At 43.1% G+C, this 23,136-nt stretch overlaps 1 protein-coding gene across 1 annotated transcript in view; it reads right to left on the bottom strand.

Annotated features, from left to right (window-relative positions):
- Positions 1–3,144: 3,144 nt before the first annotated feature.
- Positions 3,145–23,136, bottom strand: part of LOC109398362 (uncharacterized) — a 46,567-nt gene continuing 26,575 nt past the window's right edge. Inside the window, exons 3-4 of the mRNA XM_019670710.3 lie at positions 4,005–4,127; positions 3,145–3,724 (exon numbers count right to left, since the gene is read on the bottom strand). Of these exons, the coding sequence (XP_019526255.3) occupies positions 3,540–3,724; positions 4,005–4,127 (308 nt within the window). The 3' untranslated portion in view covers positions 3,145–3,539. The remainder of the gene's footprint in view (positions 3,725–4,004; positions 4,128–23,136) is intronic.

The following is a 23,136-nucleotide window of genomic DNA, read 5'->3' as shown; positions in this document are numbered from 1 at the left end:
GAGAGAAGCTCTCCAGTTCTCCGGGAGAGAAACTCTCCAGTTCTCCTGGAGAGAAACTCTCCAGTTCTCCTGGAGAGAAACTCTCCAGTTCTCCTGGAGAGAAACTCTCCAGTTCTCCTGGAGAGAAACTCTCCAGTTCTCCTGGAGAGAAACTCTCCAGTTCTCCTGGAGAGAAACTCGGAGAGAAACTCTCCAGTTCTCCTGGAGAGAAACTCTCCAGTTCTCCTGGAGAGAAACTCTCCAGTTCTCCTGGAGAGAAACTCTCCAGTTCTCCTGGAGAGAAACTCGGAGAGAAACTCTCCAGTTCTCCTGGAGAGAAACTCTCCAGTTCTCCTGCAGAGAAACTCTCCAGTTCTCCTGGAGAGAAACTCTCCAGTTCTCCTGGAGAGAAACTCTCCAGTTCTCCTGGAGAGAAACTCTCCAGTTCTCCTGGAGAGAAACTCTCCAGATCTCCTGGAGAGAAACTCTCCAGATCTCCTGGAGAGAAACTCTCCAGTTCTCCTGGAGAGAAACTCGGAGAGAAACTCTCCAGTTCTCCTGGAGAGAAACTCTCCAGTTCTCCTGGAGAGAAACTCTCCAGTTCTCCTGGAGAGAAACTCTCCAGTTCTCCTGGAGAGAAACTCTCCAGTTCTCCTGGAGAGAAACTCTCCAGTTCTCCTGGAGAGAAACTCTCCAGTTCTCCTGGAGAGAAACTCTCCAGTTCTCCTGGAGAGAAACTCTCCAGTTCTCCTGGAGAGAAACTCGGAGAGAAACTCTCCAGTTCTCCTGGAGAGAAACTCTCCAGTTCTCCCGGAGAGAAACTCTCCAGTTCTCCTGGAGAGAAACTCTCCAATTCTCCTGGAGAGAAACTCTCCAGTTCTCCTGGAGAGAAACTCTCCAGTTCTCCTGAAGAGAAACTCTCCAGTTCTCCTGGAGAGAAACTCTCCAGTTCTCCTGGAGAGAGACTCTCCAGTTCTCCTGGAGAGAAACTCTCCAGTTCTCCTGGAGAGAAACTCTCCAGTTCTCCTTGAGAGAAACTCTCCAGTTCTCCTGGAGAGAAACTCTCCAGTTCTCCTGGAGAGAAACTCTCCAGTTCTCTTGGAGAGAAACTCTTCAGTTCTCCTGGAGAGAAACTCTCCAGTTCTCCTAGAGAGAAACTCTCCAGTTCTCCTGGAGAGAAACTCTACAGTTCTCCTGGAGAGAAACTTTCCAGATCTCCTGGAGAGAAACTTTCCAGATCTCCTGGAGAGAAACTTTCCAGTTCTCCTGGAGAGAAACTCTCCAGTTCTCCTGGAGAGAAACACTCCAGTTATCCTGGAGAGAAACTCTGAAGTTCTGCTGGAGCGAAACTCTCCAGTTCTCCTGCAGAGAAACTCTCCAGTTCTCCTGGAGAGAAGCTCTCCAGTTCTCCTGGAGGGAAGCTCTCCAGTTCTCCTGGAGAGAAGCTCTCCAGTTCTCCTGCGCCGAAATTCTTCTGCAGAGGGTCATGAAGAGCTTCGCTGGAAACGCCACTGAAGATCCTCTGAATCTATCTGAAATGTGACCTTTAACCCCCTGGATCCCCGTCAGACCCGCAATAACTTACCTGAGACCCTCCGACACCCTTAATGAGGCCTCTGATTTTTTTTATTTCTCTTTATTTGACGGACTGAATGCTTTACGGGGCCAATTAAGCCATATTTATTATTAAATGACAAATATGTAAAAGAATCACAGCCTCTCTGTAATTCCTGAGTATCACAGAACTTCTTCTTATCCTTTTCGCATTTGATTGACAACCGCAGCCGTCATTTGTTAGTTCCGTCGTTGGTCTCATATGTCGAAGAGCTATTGTACCCTCATGAAGAGCTCCGACCTTTAAAAGATTTCCTCAGTGGCCGTGGCTGGAGGTCCTCCGCAGTAACTCGACAAAAAGCTTTAGCAGAGACTCTTGAAGAGCTCTGTTGCACAGACTTTAGGGGCTCAATGATGTTTCCGTTAGGGCTCTAAAAAGTGCATCAGTAGTGACTATGGATCTGAATCTGGAAAACTTTCTCAATAGCTTAGACGAGCATCTTTAATGGTTGAGCAAACATTTTGGTTAGAGTGCGGAGAGCTTATGAAGTGATTTTGTTAGCATCTGTAGGGGCTCTGGAATAATGGCACTGGGCTTCAAAGAATGCAGGGGTAGGCTTCCAAGAAATATAAGAGGGCTCAAGGGATTCAGGGAACTTCATGATCATACCTGAAACCTCCTGAAATGCACGTGAAATCCCCTAGAAATTCCATAGCGACCCTCTGAGACTACCTGATACGCCCTATAACTTCAGCAAAATACCCTGAAACGCCTTGGGTACCTCCTGGTACTGCTTTGAAAACTCCTGAGATCGACTGGTAGCCCCGTGAAACCTCCTAAGACCCCTTGATACGCCCCAGAGATGCCCTCAAACGCTCCTGAGACTCCCTTAAAATCCCTTGAGGTAGACGGATACTTTATAATGCTCCGTAAAACTCCCTGGAGCCTTCAGATATCCCTCAAACGCCCCTGAGACGTCCTGATACACCTCTGAGACCTCATGGTACCCCCTGAAAACCTCGGGAATCTCTGAAACGCTCTTGAGATCCACTAAAACCCCTGAGACCTCCTGGAAACCCTTGAAATCCTCTGAGAACTCCGGGAACTTCCTTAAACCGTTCTGAAATACCTCTAAGGCATCATGCTACCTCTTGCAACCCCCCGAGACCCCCTGAAACGCTTCTGACACCCTGGAACCTTCTGGAACCCCATGTGACGCCATAGAGCTCCCTTAAAACTTCTCTCGATCTTCCCGATACCCTCTGCAACGTTCCTGAGCTCCCCTGGAACCCTCTGCTATACCATGAGACGCCCGAAGCCCCTTTGAAACTTCTCTGGAACTCTCTGAGTTCACCTGCTCCTGAGACGTCTTGAAACATTGCTGACTCTGAAGAGCTTCTGCAGAAGTTCAGAAGATCTCCAGTAGAGGCTTTGCCGAGCTTCCGAAGAAGCCTTGAAGAATTTCAATAGAATCTGAAGAAATTCTGTAGAGGTAGCAAAGAGCTTCTAACTCTGAAAAGCTTTTACAGCGGGACTTCGGTTGAACTGATTTTTTCGGAATGAAGATTTTTTGTTTTAATAATACTTTTGTTTTTATTGAACATGACCCCCTTAACCTTAACAATTAACATCTACCCTAAATAACAAATCTCAACCACGACTGCAAAATTTCCCTCCGTGTCCGCAACCAATCTTCGCAAATTTTGGGCAGCTGGGTCCTCGGGTGAGTAAGAAAAACGCCATGCACCAAATACGTAATGTATGATTGCAGTGGCTCACGCTGACTTGACTTGACTTGGACTGCTGCACTGTACAGTTGTAGTGGCGTGGCATTGGTGTCTGATTCTGTATCGTGGCCAGCTAGCTTTTGGTTGACTGGAACACGAAGTCTTGGTTGGATTTAAGTTGCTGGTGGTGGCGACGGGTACAATATTTCCGGAAGGATCCTGCCTCAGGGTACGCGGCACTGTGCACACCCATCTGCCGCTGCTTATTTTTAATCCAATCAAACTGTAAATAAATTTATCTCCAACTGCCAGCTGCTAACGAGAAGAAGTGGAATAATGATTACTCCTCCCACGGAAGCGGAGGCGGCTTCCAGGAGCGCGGCGGCCATGGTTGCTGCCGGAGTCGTCATCGTCGGTAGTATCGTCGTGGGTTTCCGGCGATGCAGCGAGTCTGCCGCTGACGCTGTAATCAAGAGGATAAATTAGTGCCCTCTCTCTGGGCATCGAGTTGGGAGTTTTTTTTGTAGGGATATTTATGGGATTTTTCTGTAGGTCAGGGTACGCTGGTCAATAGCTTGTATGCTGTTCTTCTCAAATTTTTGACGAAGTTTACAATCTTGAAACTACATAATGATGGCAATTTAGTTGAAACCAACGTTACACCTCGAATCCGGGAGAAAATCCACCTCCGAAGGACAGAATCAGCACAGCGCCCCGAGGGAGGGAAGATTTTGATAAATTACCTTGGCATGACCACTTATCCGGCGCGAGATAGCCGAATTCCCGCTTGCACGTACAGATCATTTGTCCTTTGCAGTAAGCGTTCGGGATGCAGTGGCTGTCGTAGAGGCACCGTTTCCCAATGGCTACAACGGGGGATTTTTTTTGGTGTGGTTTCATTTCGGTTGGTTGTCGTGTTATCGTCCCCGTCCGTTGTCGGTTGGTTAGGTCCCGGTCCGGAAATGGTTGGTGTTGAAGTTGCGATTCCGGACGGAGTGGAAACATGTGGGAAAGAAGAACAGCGAGATGAAGATGGATTAGTGGGGTTTTTGTTTTAAGAGGAATTCACTTCTCGTGATTGTGGTTTAGTGGAAGCACTTGCTTCTGAATAGTTGTTGACGATTTGGTTTTGATTGGACTTGGTAGAAGTAGAATCAAGCGTGTTTATTACAAGTTTGAGTTGGAGCGAGAGTGAGCCTAGAGATATCCAAGAGTTTTTATGAGCAGGCCACTGGATCTACAAGCATTCATTTCTAGTGATTATTGGAAATAGTACTGAACCACATTCGTGTTCAAACGAATAGGTTCAGTACTACAGCCACAAGCAGTAAGTTACGAGACTTCTTGAACTCCTTTGAGTATAATTCACCCAATCTACAAGCATAGCTAATGATTTTTTACTGTGTTGCGTATACGTTTTGCTGTCACCTTCTTAAATTCATTGAACAACATCTTATCACCTTGAAGTTCCTCAGAAACTTCCTTAGACTTCCCGTAAAGTTAACTGAAGCCCCCTGAAACTCAACGGAACGGCTTGGAGTCTCTTGAATCACCTTAGAAAATCATCTTGAGTCCTCGTCATACCGAAGCCCCCCGATACCCCCAGAAAATGCCTCTTGTAATGCCTTGAATCATCTTATCCTCCCTGGAGCCACCCTGTAGACTCTGAACTCTATTAAATCCCACTCAAACACCCACTTGAATACGGCACCGTTCTTGAACTGTACTGAAAGCTTCTGGAATTCGTGCAAAATCGTCCCTGAGATCTCTGTAGACTTACCTTGAAGGCTGTAGAGAGCCTAAAAGTGACTTTCTGAAACTTCTCGAAGCGCCTTGTAACCCCTCAGAAAACCTACCTGAGACCCCGTAGTCTTCTTTTGAGCCCTCTTACATTCACTGAAACGCATTGGGACTTTTGAAACCCCCTTGAAGCTCTTGGTTCGAGGGGATGTCATCAAGCTCCATGAAATCCCTTGGAAGACTTTAACTTCTTGGAGCTCTTTTGAAACTCCTCTTTTTCCAATATCCTTGAAACCCCTCTGTTTCTGCTCTGCTTATGCTTTGCTTCTGCTCTGCTTCTGCTCTGCTGCTGCTCTGCTCTGCCTCTACTTCTGCTGTTGCTCTGCTTCTGCTCTGCTTCTGCTCTGCTTCTGCTCTGCTTCTGCTCTGCTTCTGCTCTGCTTCTGCTCCACTTCTGCTCTGCTTCTGCTCTGCTTCTGCTCTGCTTCTGCTCTGCTTCTGCTCTGCTTCTGCTTTGCTTCTGCTTTCGTTCTGCTTCTGCTCTGCTTTCGTTCTGCTTCTGCTCTGCTTCTGCTCTGCTTCTGCTCTGCTTCTGCTCTGCTTCTGCTCTGCTTCTGCTCTGCTTCTGCTCTGCTTCTGCTCTGCTTCTGCTCTGCTTCTGCTCTGCTTCTGCTTTGCTTCTGCTCTGCTTCTGCTCTGCTTCTGCTCTGCTTCTGCTCTGCTTCTGCTCTGCTTCTGCTCTGCTTCTGCTCTGCTTCTGCTCTGCTTCTGCTCTGCTTCTGCTCTGCTTCTGCTCTGCTTCTGCTCTGCTTCTGCTCTGCTTCTGCTCTGCTTCTGCTCTGCTTCTGCTCTGCTTCTGCTTTCGTTCTGCTTCTGTTCTGCTTCTGCTCTGCTTCTGCTCTGCTTCTGCTCTGCTTCTGCTTTGCTTCTGCTCTGCTTCTGCTCTGCTTCTGCTCTGCTTCTGCTCTGCTTCTGCTCTGCTTCTGCTCTGCTTCTGCTCTGCTTCTGCTCTGCTTCTGCTCTGCTTCTGCTCTGCTTCTGCTCTGATTCTGCTCTGCTTCTGCTCTGCTTCTGCTCTGCTTCTGCTTTGCTTCTGCTCTGCTTCTGCTCTGCTTCTGCTCTGCTTCTGCTCTACTTCTGCTCTGCTTCAGCTCTGTTTCTGCTCTGCCTCTGCTCTGCTTCTGCTCTGCTTCTGCTCTGCTGCTGCTCTGCTGCTGCTCTGCTCTGCCTCTACTTCTGCTGTTGCTCTGCTTCTGCTCTGCTTCTGCTCTGCTTCTGCTCTGCTTCTGCTCTGCTTCTGCTCCGCTTCTGCTCTGCTTCTGCTCTGCTTCTGCTCTGCTTCTGCTTTGCTTCTGCTTTCGTTCTGCTTCTGCTCTGCTTCTGCTCTGCTTCTGCTCTGCTTCTGCTCTGCTTCTGCTCTGCTTCTGCTCTGCTTCTGCTCTGCTTCTGCTCTGCTTCTGCTTTGCTTCTGCTCTGCTTCTGCTCTGCTTCTGCTCTGCTTCTGCTCTGCTTCTGCTCTGCTTCTGCTCTGCTTCTGCTCTGCTTCTGCTCTGCTTCTGCTCTGCTTCTGCTCTGCTTCTGCTCTGCTTCTGCTCTGCTTCTGCTCTGCTTCTGCTCTGCTTCTGCTCTGCTTCTGCTCTGCTTCTGCTCTGCTTCTGCTCTGCTTCTGCTCTGCTTCTGCTCTGCTTCTGCTCTGCTTCTGCTCTGCTTCTGCTCTGCTTCTGCTCTGCTTCTGCTCTGCTTCTGCTCTGCTTCTGCTCTGCTTCTGCTCTGCTTCTGCTCTGCTTCTGCTCTGCTTCTGCTCTGCTTCTGCTCTGCTTCTGCTCTGCTTCTGCTCTGCTTCTGCTCTGCTTCTGCTCTGCTTCTGCTCTGCTTCTGCTCTGCTTCTGCTCTGCTTCTGCTCTGCTTCTGCTCTGCTTCTGCTCTGCTTCTGCTCTGCTTCTGCTCTGCTTCTGCTCTGCTTCTGCTCTGCTTCTGCTCTGCTTCTGCTCTGCTTCTGCTCTGCTTCTGCTCTGCTTCTGCTCTGCTTCTGCTTTCGTTCTGCTTCTGTTCTGCTTCTGCTCTGCTTCTGCTCTGCTTCTGCTCTGCTTCTGCTTTGCTTCTGCTCTGCTTCTGCTCTGCTTCTGCTCTGCTTCTGCTCTGCTTCTGCTCTGCTTCTGCTCTGCTTCTGCTCTGCTTCTGCTCTGCTTCTGCTCTGATTCTGCTCTGCTTCTGCTCTGCTTCTGCTCTGCTTCTGCTCTGCTTCTGCTCTGCTTCTGCTCTGCTTCTGCTCTGCTTCTGCTCTGCTTCTGCTCTGCTTCTGCTCTGCTTCTGCTCTGCTTCTGCTCTGCTTCTGCTCTGCTTCTGCTCTGCTTCTGCTCTGCTTCTGCTCTGCTTCTGCTTTCGTTCTGCTTCTGTTCTGCTTCTGCTCTGCTTCTGCTCTGCTTCTGCTCTGCTTCTGCTCTGCTTCTGCTCTGCTTCTGCTCTGCTTCTGCTCTGCTTCTGCTCTGCTTCTGCTTTGCTTCAGCTCTGCTTCTGCTCTGCTTCTGCTCTACTTCTGCTCTGCTTATGCTCTGCTTATGCTCTGCTTCTGCTCTGCTTCTGCTCTGCTTCTGCTCTGCTTCTGCTCTGCTTCTGCTCTGCTTCTGCTCTGCTTCTGCTCTGCTTCTGCTCTGCTTCTGCTCTGCTTCTGCTCTGCTTCTGCTCTGCTTCTGCTCTGCTTCTGCTCTGCTTCTGCTCTGCTTCTGCTCTGCTTCTGCTCTGCTTCTGCTCTGCTTCTGCTCTGCTTCTGCTCTGCTTCTGCTCTGCTTCTGCTCTGCTTCTGCTCTGCTTCTGCTCTGCTTCTGCTCTGCTTCTGCTCTGCTTCTGCTCTGCTTCTGCTCTGCTTCTGCTCTGCTTCTGCTCTGCTTCTGCTCTGCTTCTGCTCTGCTTCTGCTCTGCTTCTGCTCTGCTTCTGCTCTGCTTCTGCTCTGCTTCTGCTCTGCTTCTGCTCTGCTTCTGCTCTGCTTCTGCTCTGCTTCTGCTCTGCTTCTGCTCTGCTTCTGCTCTGCTTCTGCTCTGCTTCTGCTCTGCTTCTGCTCTGCTTCTGCTCTGCTTCTGCTCTGCTTCTGCTCTGCTTCTGCTCTGCTTCTGCTCTGCTTCTGCTCTGCTTCTGCTCTGCTTCTGCTCTGCTTCTGCTCTGCTTCTGCTCTGCTTCTGCTCTGCTTCTGCTCTGCTTCTGCTCTGCTTCTGCTCTGCTTCTGCTCTGCTTCTGCTCTGCTTCTGCTCTGCTTCTGCTCTGCTTCTGCTCTGCTTCTGCTCTGCTTCTGCTCTGCTTCTGCTCTGCTTCTGCTCTGCTTCTGCTCTGCTTCTGCTCTGCTTCTGCTCTGCTTCTGCTCTGCTTCTGCTCTGCTTCTGCTCTGCTTCTGCTCTGCTTCTGCTCTGCTTCTGCTCTGCTTCTGCTCTGTTTCTGCTCTGCTTCTGCTCTGCTTCTGCTCTGCTTCTGCTCTGCTTCTGCTCTGCTTCTGCTCTGCTTCTGCTCTGCTTCTGCTCTGCTTCTGCTCTGCTTCTGCTCTGCTTCTGCTCTGCTTCTGCTCTGCTTCTGCTCTGCTTCTGCTCTGCTTCTGCTCTGCTTCTGCTCTGCTTCTGCTCTGCTTCTGCTCTGCTTCTGCTCTGCTTCTGCTCTGCTTCTGCTCTGCTTCTGCTCTGCTTCTGCTCTGCTTCTGCTCTGCTTCTGCTCTGCTTCTGCTCTGCTTCTGCTCTGCTTCTGCTCTGCTTCTGCTCTGCTTCTGCTCTGCTTCTGCTCTGCTTCTGCTCTGCTTCTGCTCTGCTTCTGCTCTGCTTCTGCTCTGCTTCTGCTCTGCTTCTGCTCTGCTTCTGCTCTGCTTCTGCTCTGCTTCTGCTCTGCTGCTGCTCTGCTTCTGCTCTGCTTCTGCTCTGCCTCTGCTGCCTGCGAAACATCTCGAAAAAGTCCCTGATTGTCTGTAACGGCTCTAAAACCTCCTGAAACGACCTGAACTGCCTTGAAACTCCTCTGAATTTGCTCCCCGAAATCCCGAACTTTCTTCAAAGCACTCAGAAACCCCAGATGATGCACCATTTGAAACTTTCAACAACTCGCCCTTCCTAATCTTCTTAACAAACTTGAAATCCATTTTCTGTTTAGGCAGTACCGACTCATTACCAAAGTTGCCAAATAAGGGTCTTTGGAAAGCTTCTCTTGCCTGTTAATAGCTTCTACCCAAGCAACACACATGTTATAATAGAGTTACGACAGCGCAAGTTTTGGTTGTATAGAAGTATATTTGACGTAATTTTAACATTGTGTTTAAATAACGTAAAATAAACTTCTATACAACCAAAACTTGCGCTGCCGTAACTTTAATATAACATGTGTGTTGCTTGGGTACAGAGGTTTTGAAGTGCTTCTGTATAGCTTTTTATAAATTCTGAAGCGTACTTGAAAACCTACTGAAGAGTGGTTCTCAAAAACTTAAGTGGAGATTTGACATAACTTCAGTACAGACTAAGAAGAGCTCTGTGTCAGGGTTTTCTCAGATTTCAAATCAGAGCTCCCCCAGGATTCGAGTTGGAAGACTCTTGGAACTCGATTCAGAATTCTCCAAGGATTTGAGACAGGACCCTATCAGGATTTGTGTCAGTATCCTTTTAGGATATGAGTAATCCTCTCCGGATCCAAGTCAGAATCCTTTCAGGGTTCACGTCATATTTCTCTCTTAATAAAAGTCCAGATCCTCTCAGGATGCGAGTCAGAATTTTCACAGGATTCGAGTCAGAACCCCTCAGATTCGAGTCAGAACCCCTCAGATTCGAGTCAGAACTTTTTAAGCATTTGAGTCAAAATTCTCTCAGTGTTTGAGTCACATCCCTCTCAAGATTGGAGTCAGAATCCCCTTTCATTCTTCTGGAAAGCCTCTGAAGAGTTCTGCAAAAGCTTTAAGAAGCACCTGTAGAGCCTTAGGAGACCTTATGCAGAAGCTTTGAAGTGTGCCTCTGTGGAGGTTTGTACAGAATATGCGAAGATTTTGTGGAGCATCTCAAGAGCATTAAAGAACTGGAGCATCTCAAGGCTTTAAAGAACTATGACAAATGCTTTGAATGGATTCTGTAAGAACCCAAAACAGTCGCTTTAGAAGTTTTGAAAAGCTCTTACTTTGACTTTTAAAGGCTCTGAGTAGCGACTTTGAAGTTGAAGAGTTTTGTAAGCTTCTGCAAAGTCCTTAACGTGCTTCTGTAGAGTTTTTTCAGGGTATGAAGAGTTTCTGTACATGCACTGAAGTGTTACTCTAGGGACTCTAGCTTTTTCCAGTAGCTTTGAGCCACTCATGTTCTGGCTCTGAAAACCTTATGCAGTGGTTTTGAAATCATCTGCTGAAGTTTAAAAGTGCTATTTAAAAGCGACTGAAGACTTTGAAGTTTTAACAGAGGTTCAGTAGAGGCTTTATGACTGCAATAGAAGCTTGGAAATGCTTCTTTAGTATTTTGTACAGGCAGTGGGAAGGCTCTATGAACATAAAACGAGATTCTGTCGAGCTTTTAGAGAACTTCTGCAGGGTTCATGAATTTCTTCTGTAACGCTTTAAAATGTTCTACGAAGACCCTTAACAGCTTCAAAATACTTGAAGAGCTAATTTGGCTTTGGCGAGCATGTGCTGGGGCTTTGAAATACTTTTAAAGAGATTTTTAAGAGCTGTAGAGGCTCTGAAAATGGTCACAGAGTTCTGTTCAGGATCTGATGTGGCTATGAACTAATATAGAGAGGATCTGAAGTGCATTTGCGGGGTTTTAAGTTGACCTTCAAGTAGATTTGAAAAGCTGCTATGGTGGCTCTAAGGAGGAGTCAAACCCTGTAACACTCCAGCCTAATCAACTCCTGTCTGGCGTGAACCCTGAACCACCAGTTCTCAGCCAACATACTCTAACGAGTGGTTTGAGGTTGACGGTGTTGCTGAGATGGACTCAAATGATGTAATGAGAGATGGAGAGATTGGGAGCCTGGTGCTGGACGAGAAACAGTGGTGTTAGATCTAGAGAACGGGTGATTGTTACAATTATAGTACTTGTTTTTCTGTAAAAAGTTTGTTGTTTTCAATAAAAGTTAATAAATTCTGTTACAACCCACACTCCCAGCCTACGGTTCATGGTTGGCCAATGCTTACAGATGACACCATAGAAGCAGGGTGATCTTAGGGGGTTCCAAGGGAATTTCAGACAGTGGCGTTTCAGGGGGTTTCAGATGACTATTAGGGGTTTTTTGGGATGCTGTACGGCATCGAGGGTTTCAAGAGATTGGATTAAGATTCAGTTAGGGAAGCTTGATTATGATTCGGGAGATTGTAGGAGCATTTCAGGGGATGTCAAGAGGTTTTAAGAGGCGTTTAAGGTCTTCCACGAGACCTCAGGAAGAATCAGGAGCGTTTCAGACACGTTTCAATTGAGTCAGGGGTCGTTCTAGGGAGAAATAACCTCAAACGCCCATTAAACCACCTCAAATCTTTTCAAACTTCCCTTAAACCACTAGAAATTCACTGATATGCCCTTGAAACTCCCTAAAATTCGGATCGAACCAACTGAAACCAACTGAACTTCTTGAAACCTATTAAAATGCTCCCTAAACTCGCGGCTACTCTAGGCTACTCTAGGCTGCTTTATGCTACTTTTGGCTACTCTAGGCCACTCGAGGCTACTTTAGGCTACTCTCGGCTACTCTAGGCTATTCTCGGTTACTATCGGCTACTCTAGGCTACTCTAGACTACTCTATGATACTCTTGGCTACCCTAGGCTACTAGGCTACTCTAGGTTTCTCTAGGCTACTCTAAACTACTCTAGACTACTCTAGGCTACTCTAGACTACTCTTGGCACAAATGTCCCAAATGGAGGATAACGTGCCTCTGGAGCCGGCCTTCTGATACCTAGGTTACTCTAGCTTACTCTAGGCTACTCTAGGATAATCTTGGCTACCCTAGGCTACTAGGCTGCTCTAGGCTACTCTAGGCTACTCTAGGCTACTCTAAACTACTCAAGACTACTATAGGCTACTCTAGACTACTCTAGCTTACTCTAGGCTACTCTAGGCTACTCTCGGCTACTCTAGGCTACTCTAGGATACTCTTGGCTACTCTAGGCTACTCTAGGCTACTCTCGGCTAGTCTCGGCTACTCTCGGCTACTCTAGCCTACTCTAGGCTCCTCTAGGCTACTCTAGGCTACTCTAGGGCTACTCTAGGCTACTCTAGGGCTACTCTAGGGCTACTCTAGGCTACTCTAGGCTACTCTTGGCTACTCTAGACTACTCTAGGCTACTCTGGGCTATTTGAGGTTACTCTAGACTACTCTAGACTACTCAAGGCCACTCTAGGCTACTCTAGGCTACTTTTGGCTACTCTCGGCTACTCTAGCCTACTCTAGGCTACTCTAGGCTACTCTAGGGCTACTCTAGGGCTACTCTTGGCTACTCTAGGCTACCCTTGGCTACTCTAGGCTACTCTAGGCTACTCTAGGCTACTTGAAACTACTCAAGACTACTATAGGCTACTCTAGGCTAAGCTAGGCTACTCTGGGCTATTTGAGGTTACTCTAGACTACTCTAGACTACTCAAGGCCACTCTAGGCTACTCTAGGCTACTCTTGGCTACTCTCGGCTACTCTAGCCTACTCTAGGCTACTCTAGGCTACTCTAGGGCTACTCTAGGGCTACTCTTGGCTACTCTAGGCTACCCTTGGCTACTCTAGGCTACTCTAGGCTACTCGAAACTACTCAAGACTACTATAGGCTACTCTCGGCTACTCTAGCCTACTCTAGGATACTCTAGGATACTCTTGGCTACTCTAGGCTACTCTGGGCTACTCTCGGCTACTCTCGGCTACTCTCGGCTACTCTCGGCTACTCTCGGCTACTCTAGCCTACTCTAGGCTCCTCTAGGCTACTCTAGGCTACTCTAGGGCTACTCTAGGCTACTCTAGGGCTACTCTAGGGCTACTCTAGGGCTACTCTAGGCTACTCTACGCCACTCTAGGCTACTATCTACTACTCTCTGCCACTCTCTGTTACTCTAGTGTACTCTGCTCTACTCAACCCTTTGCATATTGCTTGCGCCAGTTTCCCTATTTTTAGAACCCAACTTCAATGCAAACATAAATATCTATTTTGAGCAAACTCTAAGCATCATCGCATATTTTCTCGCGAATTCGTCTTCCGTTCGAGAAAACCTAGTTCACATCTGCATTCATTCGAAAACCCGCGCAATGATTGCCGCTGCTCGGTGTAGAGTAAAACCGATAGATAAATCCTTTTGCGCGTGCATTTTTTTTTTCAACTCTCCAAGTTCGGAACAATAATCAACAGCAATGGTACCGCCACCGCCGCCGTGTACCTGTGTCAATTGAATACACCGACCGTGTGGGTGAGAAAAGCTGGAAGTCACATCATTTCCAACCCATTCCACAAACGATGCGGCGTCGATGCTTGCTAGGGTGGACGATGCTAAGTTCATCTCAGAAATTTAAAATTCATAACTTGAATTTTTGGTGATTTTTCTCACATTTTTGCATGTCAATTGAAACAGACGAAGCATTCAACAACTTGGATGACCCTTCAAGAAAGACGCACCCTAGCTGACGGCTTCATGCCATTTATTCCATGAACGTTCCAAACAAATAACACAATTTAAATATATTTTGGGGCTGTCCATAAACCACGTGGTCATTTTTTTGGGACTTTTCAACCCCCCCCCCCCCCCCCGCGTGGTCATTAGTCCATACAAAATTTTTTATTTGTCCATACAAAATGGTCATTGGCCGAACCACCCCCCCCCCCCCCTAATGACCACGTGGTTTATGGACAGCCCCTTTCCTGTGTCGCACTCGCTTGGTGTCTCTACCGCTGGCTGGCATGCATATTTGACATTCTCGATGCTGATGCTCATGTTAGTGTTCTTGTTTTCTTTTCCGATTGAGTTGTGTTCATTGAACACTTCATACCAAACGAGAAGGACGACGACGACACTCCGAATGACGTAGGGGGCGCTGAAACCCGAAAAGAATGCTGAGCGGTCGGATATCCAGCTCGAATTCATCCACATCAAATACCTACTTTTTTAATATTTTTTCGATGAAGAGTTTAACCTTTTATTTTGTCAAAGAAATTTGGTTACTTTTGCACACAAAGCATTCTTCTCAGCTTAGTGTTCGACAGCGTTCGTCACTGCGGCCTCTTGAGCATTAAAAACACCATTCTAAAGCCAAAAAAAAAGTAACCTGGTTTTATGACGGTTTTAAAAACTACTTGAAAGCGAATTGGTCCAAAAAAAATTCAGCTTCTTGCTCGGGTTGCCACACCTGTACCAGGGGTGCAAAGAAAAAGAACACTGATCTAGACTCCTAGAACCGAAGCTGAAGCTGAAGCTGAACTACACATGCGATGATAAACAAATGTACCGGAAGTGTGCGAGATGAATATTAAATTTTCCGACCGAAGAGTGCGGATGGAATTTATTGCTATCATTCAAATGCTTCGATGTGGGTGGGTGACAACAACAATCGGGTTGGTTCAGCCAGCAGCACACACATTCTATTTAGAGAGCCTGGAAGCGAGAAGTGAAAAAAAATTTGATCGTTTGAGTTATCTTCGTTCGATAGAGTTGCAGAGCCAATGCAAGAACCAATGCTTTCCAATGGCTTACACATCTTTCATGGTTTGGTCATCACAAAAACGGAGGGTGATGATGTTGGAGTGGAAATTTACTTGTTCCCAGGAGAACGTGCGTGACATATCAAAAGACTTGCTCGTAGACAAAACGCATCCAGCGTACTAAAGGTTATTCTAAAAGTTCAACTTCAAGTTGGAAGTCTTGGAGCCTTCTTTGTGTTTTTTTTGATTTGTTGATTGAAAACAAAGCATTTTGAAAACAAAGCATTTGCCTAGAGAAAAAGAAAATATTTGTTTCCCAAAATATTTTACTGACACTTTTGGGAGGTGACGTATACCTAGGTAGTTATGGCAAATTTGATTATAAGAATTTCCAAAAAGGAGCAAAGGGGAGGTTTCATTTTGCTGGATGTGTATGAGTGTAAGCAATTCTGTATCCACCCTGACATGTTTTTTCTTCACCTCTTTGTGATATTATTGTTTCCTGTTGACTGATCTTATTTCAAAGTAACCAACAGTAGATTGTATACAAATATTCAAACAACCGAAAGCTTTACATAGTTATGGCTCCTAGAAAATAAATGTGTCAGAGAAACATTTATCACCCATGAAGTGATAGCTAGGAGTGTCAGATTGCGAATATTGCAGCTCACTAGACGCAGTTACAAGAAAAAACTCACTTGTGATCAACTGGGGCCGAAAAGACTCGCATTTTTTCATTCGCAAATTGGCGAAGAAGAGAAGTACTCGACTGTGATTCGCGAAGCACTGCCGTAATTCTGCAAAGTGACGTAAGCGACATTGAGAATTTTGACACAGTTTTGGTTATTATGCATCAAACTCTGCATCATTCTCTAAATTTTGTAGCATAGATGCTAGATTTCAACTAGAGCTTGCATCATTTTATGGCAAGAATACAACAGTGTTATTATTATATCAGATATATGCCAAAATACGTCGAAATTTGAAATGGCGCTTACGGCACTTTGCAGAATGGGGCACGTTCAGTGTTGTACTAGATTTGTATTAATGAGCTGAATTTTAGAATGGTGAGATGGTCAATTCTCCGTTTCTGCAATGAAATGGTTCAAAAAGCGTGGGTATTATGATTTCTTGCCTAATTTGATGCTGTTTGAGCAAAGCTTTGGATAACTGTGTTGTTTATGTCACAAGAAATGGACAAAACAACAACACTGTTGCCTAAAGTTTTGCTCAAAAAGCATCAAATTAGACAAGGAATCATAATACCCACGCTTTTTGTACCTTTTCATTGCAGAAAAGGAGAATTGATTGATTGATTGATTTGTCTTTATGAAAGAGACTTTCAGCCCTTGGCTGGATCGTCTCTCGAGAATTGACCTTCTCACCATATACTAAAATTCAACTCATTACTACAAATCTAGTACTTCACCGATCTGTCCTATTATGGCAGTGTAGCAGCTCTAAGCTTTTTTTTCTGTTAAAACACGCACTTCTTCGATTGATATTTGTTCCATATGGAACGTACCGCAAAAGAGCCCGATGGAAGTTCCCTACAACGTACCAGACGCACGCTACTACCATCTACCAATTCTCCGCACTCATCAGAACGGAACCCTCTACACCCACCCTGCCTACGCCACTGAAACTGTGAGTTCCCATCGCAAGCGTGAGTGTTACCTGTGAGTGGTAGTGAGAGGCTCCCACAGTCGCCGTCGTCACCAGTGTGGTAACTCACCCGAAACTCACCACAGCAGTGTTGTGAGTTCAACCTGCGCTCCTTCTAGAAGTTTCCTCCCGCGTCTGGAACACGTACTGGGATATTGCGGGAATGTTCTAGACTGCCAACGTGCGCATATAAATACGCGATAGGTTCGACCGCAGAGTGAGTCTTGTTTTTTTTTTAGTCTTCAACCACTTAACCTAATTTACAGCTCTTTTGTCCACTAGGGCACCACGTGAGCGATTCCAAATGGCGGCTACACATACACTTTGTACAGCACCTAAATGTATTTTATTATAATACCACTAATTCTAATTAGTGGCCTTTGCGCTGCTGTCACTTTTCTACCCTGTCCATGGTAGAATGATGAGCACGATATCGCTGTGTGGCTCTTGTTCCAGTTCCATTTCCAGTCCGATTGGGGGTCCATTTTGAGTTGCAGTTAGCCGATATTAAAAGTTTCCGGGACCGTTAGAGCATATGCTCAGAAGAGGGTCAGGTGTCAGCCGCTCTCCGGAGGAGAGCAATTGACGAAACATTGCAAGTGCCGGGGCTGGGATCGAACCCATGACCATCCACTTATGAAATGAACGTGTAGCCACTACGCTACGCGCCCCGGCCAAGTCTTGTTTTTACCACCGCGGATTCAACCTCGACCGAAGTGAAAGTATTCCAAGTAGTGAAAGGTAGTGAACAGTAGTGTAAATAGTAGTGTAAAGTGGATAGAATAAAGTGTAGAGAAGTGATTATCAGAATCAACCGGTATATTCCTTTCGTCCGATTCCCCACGAGATACAGTCAACCCGAACCGACCGAAATTGGTCACGGTTAACGCGCCAACAACATTTTTAAGAGATTTTATTCATTCAAAATAATAAGGGTAATATTATGTACATGTACACCTCGCTACGCCTATATATTAGGCCGGTCCAATTTTTAAAAATATTCTTCGATCCTCAAGTCCACCCCCATATTTTGATTGGCATCCAAAAAGAAATCACTAGTCAACATTTGAGCTTTACCTTCACCATTTCAAAAATGGCCTCAAACCATCGCCTACCAGACTGAATTACACGGCCAAATTGCGTGCGTGTGATATTCATGTCGTCAGCGTGCATCGCAACACATAGAAAATTCTGCCTTTAAACTATCATGTATTATCTAAGTTGCAAAGAAACATCTACCAAAATTCTAACCAATGATCAACCTGGGTTTTTATTCGAAACGAACGGTGGTAAGAATTTTCTAAATATACCAACATAAATATAAAAACAATTTAGTGCAGAATTAGCATTAGTTGAAGTACACAAACAAAAACAATCCTCTGAGGTATTTGTCACCAAAAATTGAATAGGCAATGTATTTTCAAGAACTTTGCTGAAAATGCATGTAGAAATTCAAATAGTGTTTCTGCTAAGACCTTTGAAGGAATATATCATCCTTTGTAGTAAACATGTCCTTCACAAGTTTATGTGACTCTTATTTGACTAAATTTGATCATATATAGTGCATTTTTTTTTTATTACCGTACGGGTTTGGGCCAAAGGGTCTCAGATGTTCATGAAACTTTTTCCATAGGCAGGGCTCATCAATATAAGAAGAAAAAAAAATGGAAGAAAAAAATTCAGGGTCGTCTATTTTCCCGGAAAACCCAGGTGGATTTTTTTTTTGTTTTCCCTTGACACTACTAACTTAAAAAAAAACATAACTCAAAAACGAAGCATAGTAGAAAAAAGTTTTTTTTTAGAAAATGAAAGCAAATTTTCTCAGAAGTCCAAAAAAATATGAAGTGGAAAAAGTTTTCCACAAAGTTTTCCACCGTTGAGAAAATGTATAAAGAAAAGCCTGAATAACTCTGCCCAAACTTGCGGAAAATTTTCAAAAAAACATATTTTTGAGAAGGTATTTTCATAAGCTTTGATCGCTGAATTTTTTGGAATGCACTTTTTACCGTTTTTTGAGTTATGGTCCTTTTTGCAAAAAAATTACCATATTTCGCAAAATTGACCAAAATAAATGCATTCCAAAAATTTCAGCGATCAACGCTTATGAAAACACCTTCTCAAAAATATGTTTTTTTGAAAATTTTCCGCGGGTTTGGGCAACCTTCTCATTTTTTTTTAATTTTCGACGAGTTTGGGCATAGTTTTTCCGGCTTTTCTTTATGAGTTTTCGCAGCCGTGGAAAACTTTTTTCACTTCAATTTTTTTTTGGCTTTTATTTTCATTTTGAAAAAAAATGTTTCTACGATGCTTCTTCTTGAGTTATGATTTTTCAAAGAAAAGGCTTATATGACACATTTGGACATATTTCAACAAAATTGGCTATAGCTCGAAAACGAAAGATAAGTGCATTCCAAAAATTTCAGCCATAAAAGCTTATAAAATAACCTTCTCAAAAGTATTTTTTTGAAAGTTTCTCAACTGTCGAAAATTTTGTGGAAAACTTTTCCCACTTCATATTTTTTTTTGATTTCTGAGAAAATTTGCTTTCATTTTCTAAACACATCTTTGTTTCTACGATGCTTTGTTCTTGAATTTGGATTTTTCAAAGTAAGTAGTGTCAGGGGAAAACAAAAAAATCCACCTAAGTTTTCCGGGAAAATAGGCAACCCTTAATATTTCTCATTTTCTTTTGTTCATATATCCATGAGCCCTGTCTGTGAAAAAAGTTTCATGAAAATCTGAGTCCCTTCGGCCTAATTTGTACGATAATAAAAAATCCCCAGGGATAACATAAGCCTTTGACAACATATGTGCAACAAGATATTGATCTTGCAAGTTACCAGTAATCTCTCTACAATTATATTTATGGGATGTTTCTTTCTTCAGATCTCCACATTCGCAGCCCATAAGATTTTGGGGGCATACTATCAAACATTTTTTTCAATAGTGTGTCAAAGTTTTCAAAAAAATAATCGTTCAAGGACCTTATATGGAATATACAATCGATCTATTCTAAAATCCAGTAATGGTTTTGAAAAAAAAAGCCTACCAAAGCCATAAACATCAGTCGCACCGTGAAGCAATCTGTTTCCAAAAAGTGCACCGTGAGGCTAAAGCTGAAAAGATCTAAACATCTTAGAAATTTATGAGGGAATCCTGAGGATCATTCCTGAAAAAAAAAATAACAGGAATTTCAGTAGCTAATTCAAGTATAAACCACTGGAGGAGTTTCAGGAAACAACCCCTTCAGGAATTTCCCTTTTTGCAGTATTGAATTCCTCGTCCAATTTACCAAAAATTCCTCTACGGGGTCTTTCAAAATCATTCAAAGATTCACTCGAGAAATTTCTCCAAGAAATTATTTAGTTTCCCATGGATACCTTCAGAAATTCGTCAAAACCTCTTCAGAAAATCTTCCAGGAATTTCTGCCATGAATGCCTACGGAGATTTCTCCAAGAAATCCTTCAATAGTTCCACCTATAATTTCTTTAAAAAATGACTAGTTTCCTTTTTAATTTTCTCCAAAGTTTTCTAGAGATTATCCCAGAAACAAATTTAGCAATTTTTGCATATAACCTTCCTTGGATTCCTTCTGATTTCATTAGAAAACCCTCCCGGAATTCCTTTCGGAAAATCTTTCGCGGATTTTTTTTAGAAGTTGCCAGGAACATATTCCATGGATCCCTTCAGAGTTTCGTCGAGAATTTCCTTCAGAGTTTTGGTAAGAGGATTCTTCAGAAATTTCCTCAAAATTTCTCAAGTTCCATAATTTTTTTCAGGAATCCGTACGAGAATTCTGTCAGGAAGTCATTCATTCATAAATGTTTTCAACGATTCTTTAGGGAAATCAAAAGTTCCTCCAATATTTTCAAAGGATTTCTTTGGCTATAATCCGCAGAATCCTACAGAAACTTTTACTTTTAGAATTTTCTCTGGAAATTCCTCGTGATATTCGTCCATATATTTGTCCAAAGAAATCTTCGACGGCTTTCTACCAAAATATTGCATGGATTCCTTAACTATTTCAGATATTCCCTCACGAATTTCTCAAAAAAAATCATAAAGAATTCCTAGATTTTTATGGGTTCCTACTGGAAGTCCTCCAAGAATTATTTCATCTTCAGATATTTTCCAGAGATTTCTTCAGAATTTCGGGTTTTTTTTTTAAACTCTGTCTTAGATTTATTAATACATTCTTCCTATGGTTTCAGATATTCCTTTAGAAATTTGTTCAGATATGTTTTCAGGAAGTCTAAAAGAGATTTGTTCGGTAATAACTCAAGGGACTCCATTGAAAATTACCACATGGACGTTTCTTTCAAAACTTCTAGCTCGGATTCCATCTTAAATTCCTGTAGGAAGATATTTTACTCTCCAGAAACTTTTTCGTAATTTCCTGGAGAAACGGAAATTTAGCAAGCGATTTCTTTAAAAGTTCTTCCTGGGACCGCTTCGGAAATTGCGATTTCATCCGAAATATCTCCTGGGGTGTCTTTAGAGATCCCTGCATAATTTGTTCAGATATTCCTCCAAGGATTTTTCAGAAGTATTTGCAGAAAATGCACAAACATAACTAAAGAGTTCTCTTGGAATCCCTCTTGGGAATCCCTGAAAGAAATTCTATGAAATCTCTGGATGATTGTCTTAAGAAATCCTTCAAAAAACTTTTGGAGATACCTTTAGAAATTCCTAGAAGAAATTCTTGAAACTTCCGGAGGTATTCCTGGACAAAAATATCCTGAAGCAATTTCTGAAGTTATCTTTTGAGTAATTCATGGATGGACGCTTTGGACATTGCCTAGGAGAAAACCTGAAGAAACACCTTAAGATACCATCTTTATTTTGATAATTCATGGGAGACTTATAAAAAATTCTACAAGTTATTCCTAGGAAAGAATGCTTCTAAAGGGATTCCTGCAAAAATCCTGCAGAAAAGGCAGACAAAGGTTTTGGTAGACTTCTTCTTTTTTTCCTCAATGAACTTTTCAGTGATCCCTGGAGGATTTTCTAAAGGGAATCTTTGGAAGGACTCCTGGAAACGCCTCTAAAGGATTTTTTGTTAAAAAATATGTACACGAAAACCCCTGAACTACTACCTGAAGGAATTTTTGAAGAATATCCTGTGGTAAGAAAAATCATGGTGAAATTCTTTAGAGAACAACTCAAGAAATAGAAAAAAAAAACTGAATTTTCAAAGAAATCTGGAAGAACCGGAGAACCCTCCTTGAAAAAATGTTAAGGAATGAATTAAGTAGTAATTTCTGTAGGAATTAAAACAATCTTAAAAAAAAAAAAACATAATTCTGAAAGATTCCTGAAGGAAGCTAATAAATCTAAAGCAACACCTGAGGAATACCTGAAGGTGCTTACAGAAGACTCCCTTGAGAATTTTCTAGAGGAATTTACAAATTAATCCCGATGAAAGCCCCAAGTAAGTTGAGTAATACATGAAGGACTCTCTGGAGAAATTCATGCTTCAATTTCTTTTAAAAATCTGGAACATTTTTTCATATAGGAAAATCATTGAAAATATCTGCAAGAATCTCCGAATTTTAATACTTTTTTCTCCCAGAATTGCATGTTTTGAAGAAACGTTTGGAGGAATTCACGGAGAACCCCTTGGTGAACTTTTGGAGAAACTTCTAGCCGAGTTTTCAGAGAAAAAAACCCAAAGCAAATGTCATGAAAAATTGTGAAAGTTTTCCAGGAGAAATTTCTTTATAACTGTTTGAAGAAATTTCGAAACAAAGCCCTGAGAAAACCCGTAGATAAGTTTCAAGATAAATCTTTGGAGATTTTTTTTGAGAAATTACCGTAGAAAGAATCTCTGGAGCAATCACAGGAGAAATTTTCATGGAAATGGATGCGTTTTGAAAGATGGCTTTCAAGAGGAATCCTTGATTAAATTGTTCAAAACATTACACAAATTTTTTGATATATCCCTTTCGTGACGGAGCATAAAAGTATGATTATCTCAAATTTTCTCTTATAAACTTAACGTCCTCTAGAATAAAACTTTCTTTACTTCGGCTACTTTATCCACCTATGCACTTTTTGGGGTCAAATTAGGACCACCACAATTGTGCTGGTCCGTCCTCTAGCCGGTCGATGTTCTCTAAGTAATTTCTAAAAATTGCCTACTTTTAGGCGTTTTTTGGTACAGAAGATTTATTGTAATTATTAAATCACTGCAAAGTGTTAGTTTGTAGAAATTTAGACGTATAATTTTAAATCTAGGAACACGAGATCCGCTTGACAGGGTATTTAAATCATAGAAGTGAATAAAAGAAGATAATAAGAACAGCAAATCCCTGTTCCAATCTAATTCATGTTTTCGATAATATGGAGTAATATTTTTCACCCAAGTATTCGAAGTTCCTTAAAAAAATCGTACAAGCTGATATCGTGTTGCTTGAGTTGAAATTATACGTCTAAGTATTTACAAACTAACACTTTGTAGTGATGTAATAATTAAAATCAATTTTCTATACCATAAAACGCCTAAGAATAGGCAATTACCGATGGAACTTGGACCGCCTTGGAGACGGAACAGCACAATTGTGCTGGTCCCACTTTGACTACCCAGAAATCTTGTGCTTTTCAACAAAGCATCACTTTTTCTTCGCCGTTTTGCAGAACTACTCTTTTTCTATCGATTTTTATCTCTGCATACCTGGATTAAACAAATATTTATAAAAAATACGACAGATAATTTTTTTTCAACTTCTAGGGTGATTGTTTACTTTTTGTTTAACTTATCGTGGCGTTTTTTTTATAAACAATTCCAATCAAAGCTGAGGCTCAGAAATACCAGTTAGAGTAATGACACGATCATAAAAATTATTTACATCACATATTTTG

The sequence above is a fragment of the Aedes albopictus genome, chromosome 1 (genome assembly GCF_035046485.1).
Source record: "Aedes albopictus strain Foshan chromosome 1, AalbF5, whole genome shotgun sequence".
In the NCBI taxonomy this organism is placed as follows: Eukaryota; Metazoa; Arthropoda; class Insecta; order Diptera; family Culicidae; genus Aedes; species Aedes albopictus.
This window is presented reverse-complemented; position numbering and strand designations above follow the sequence as displayed.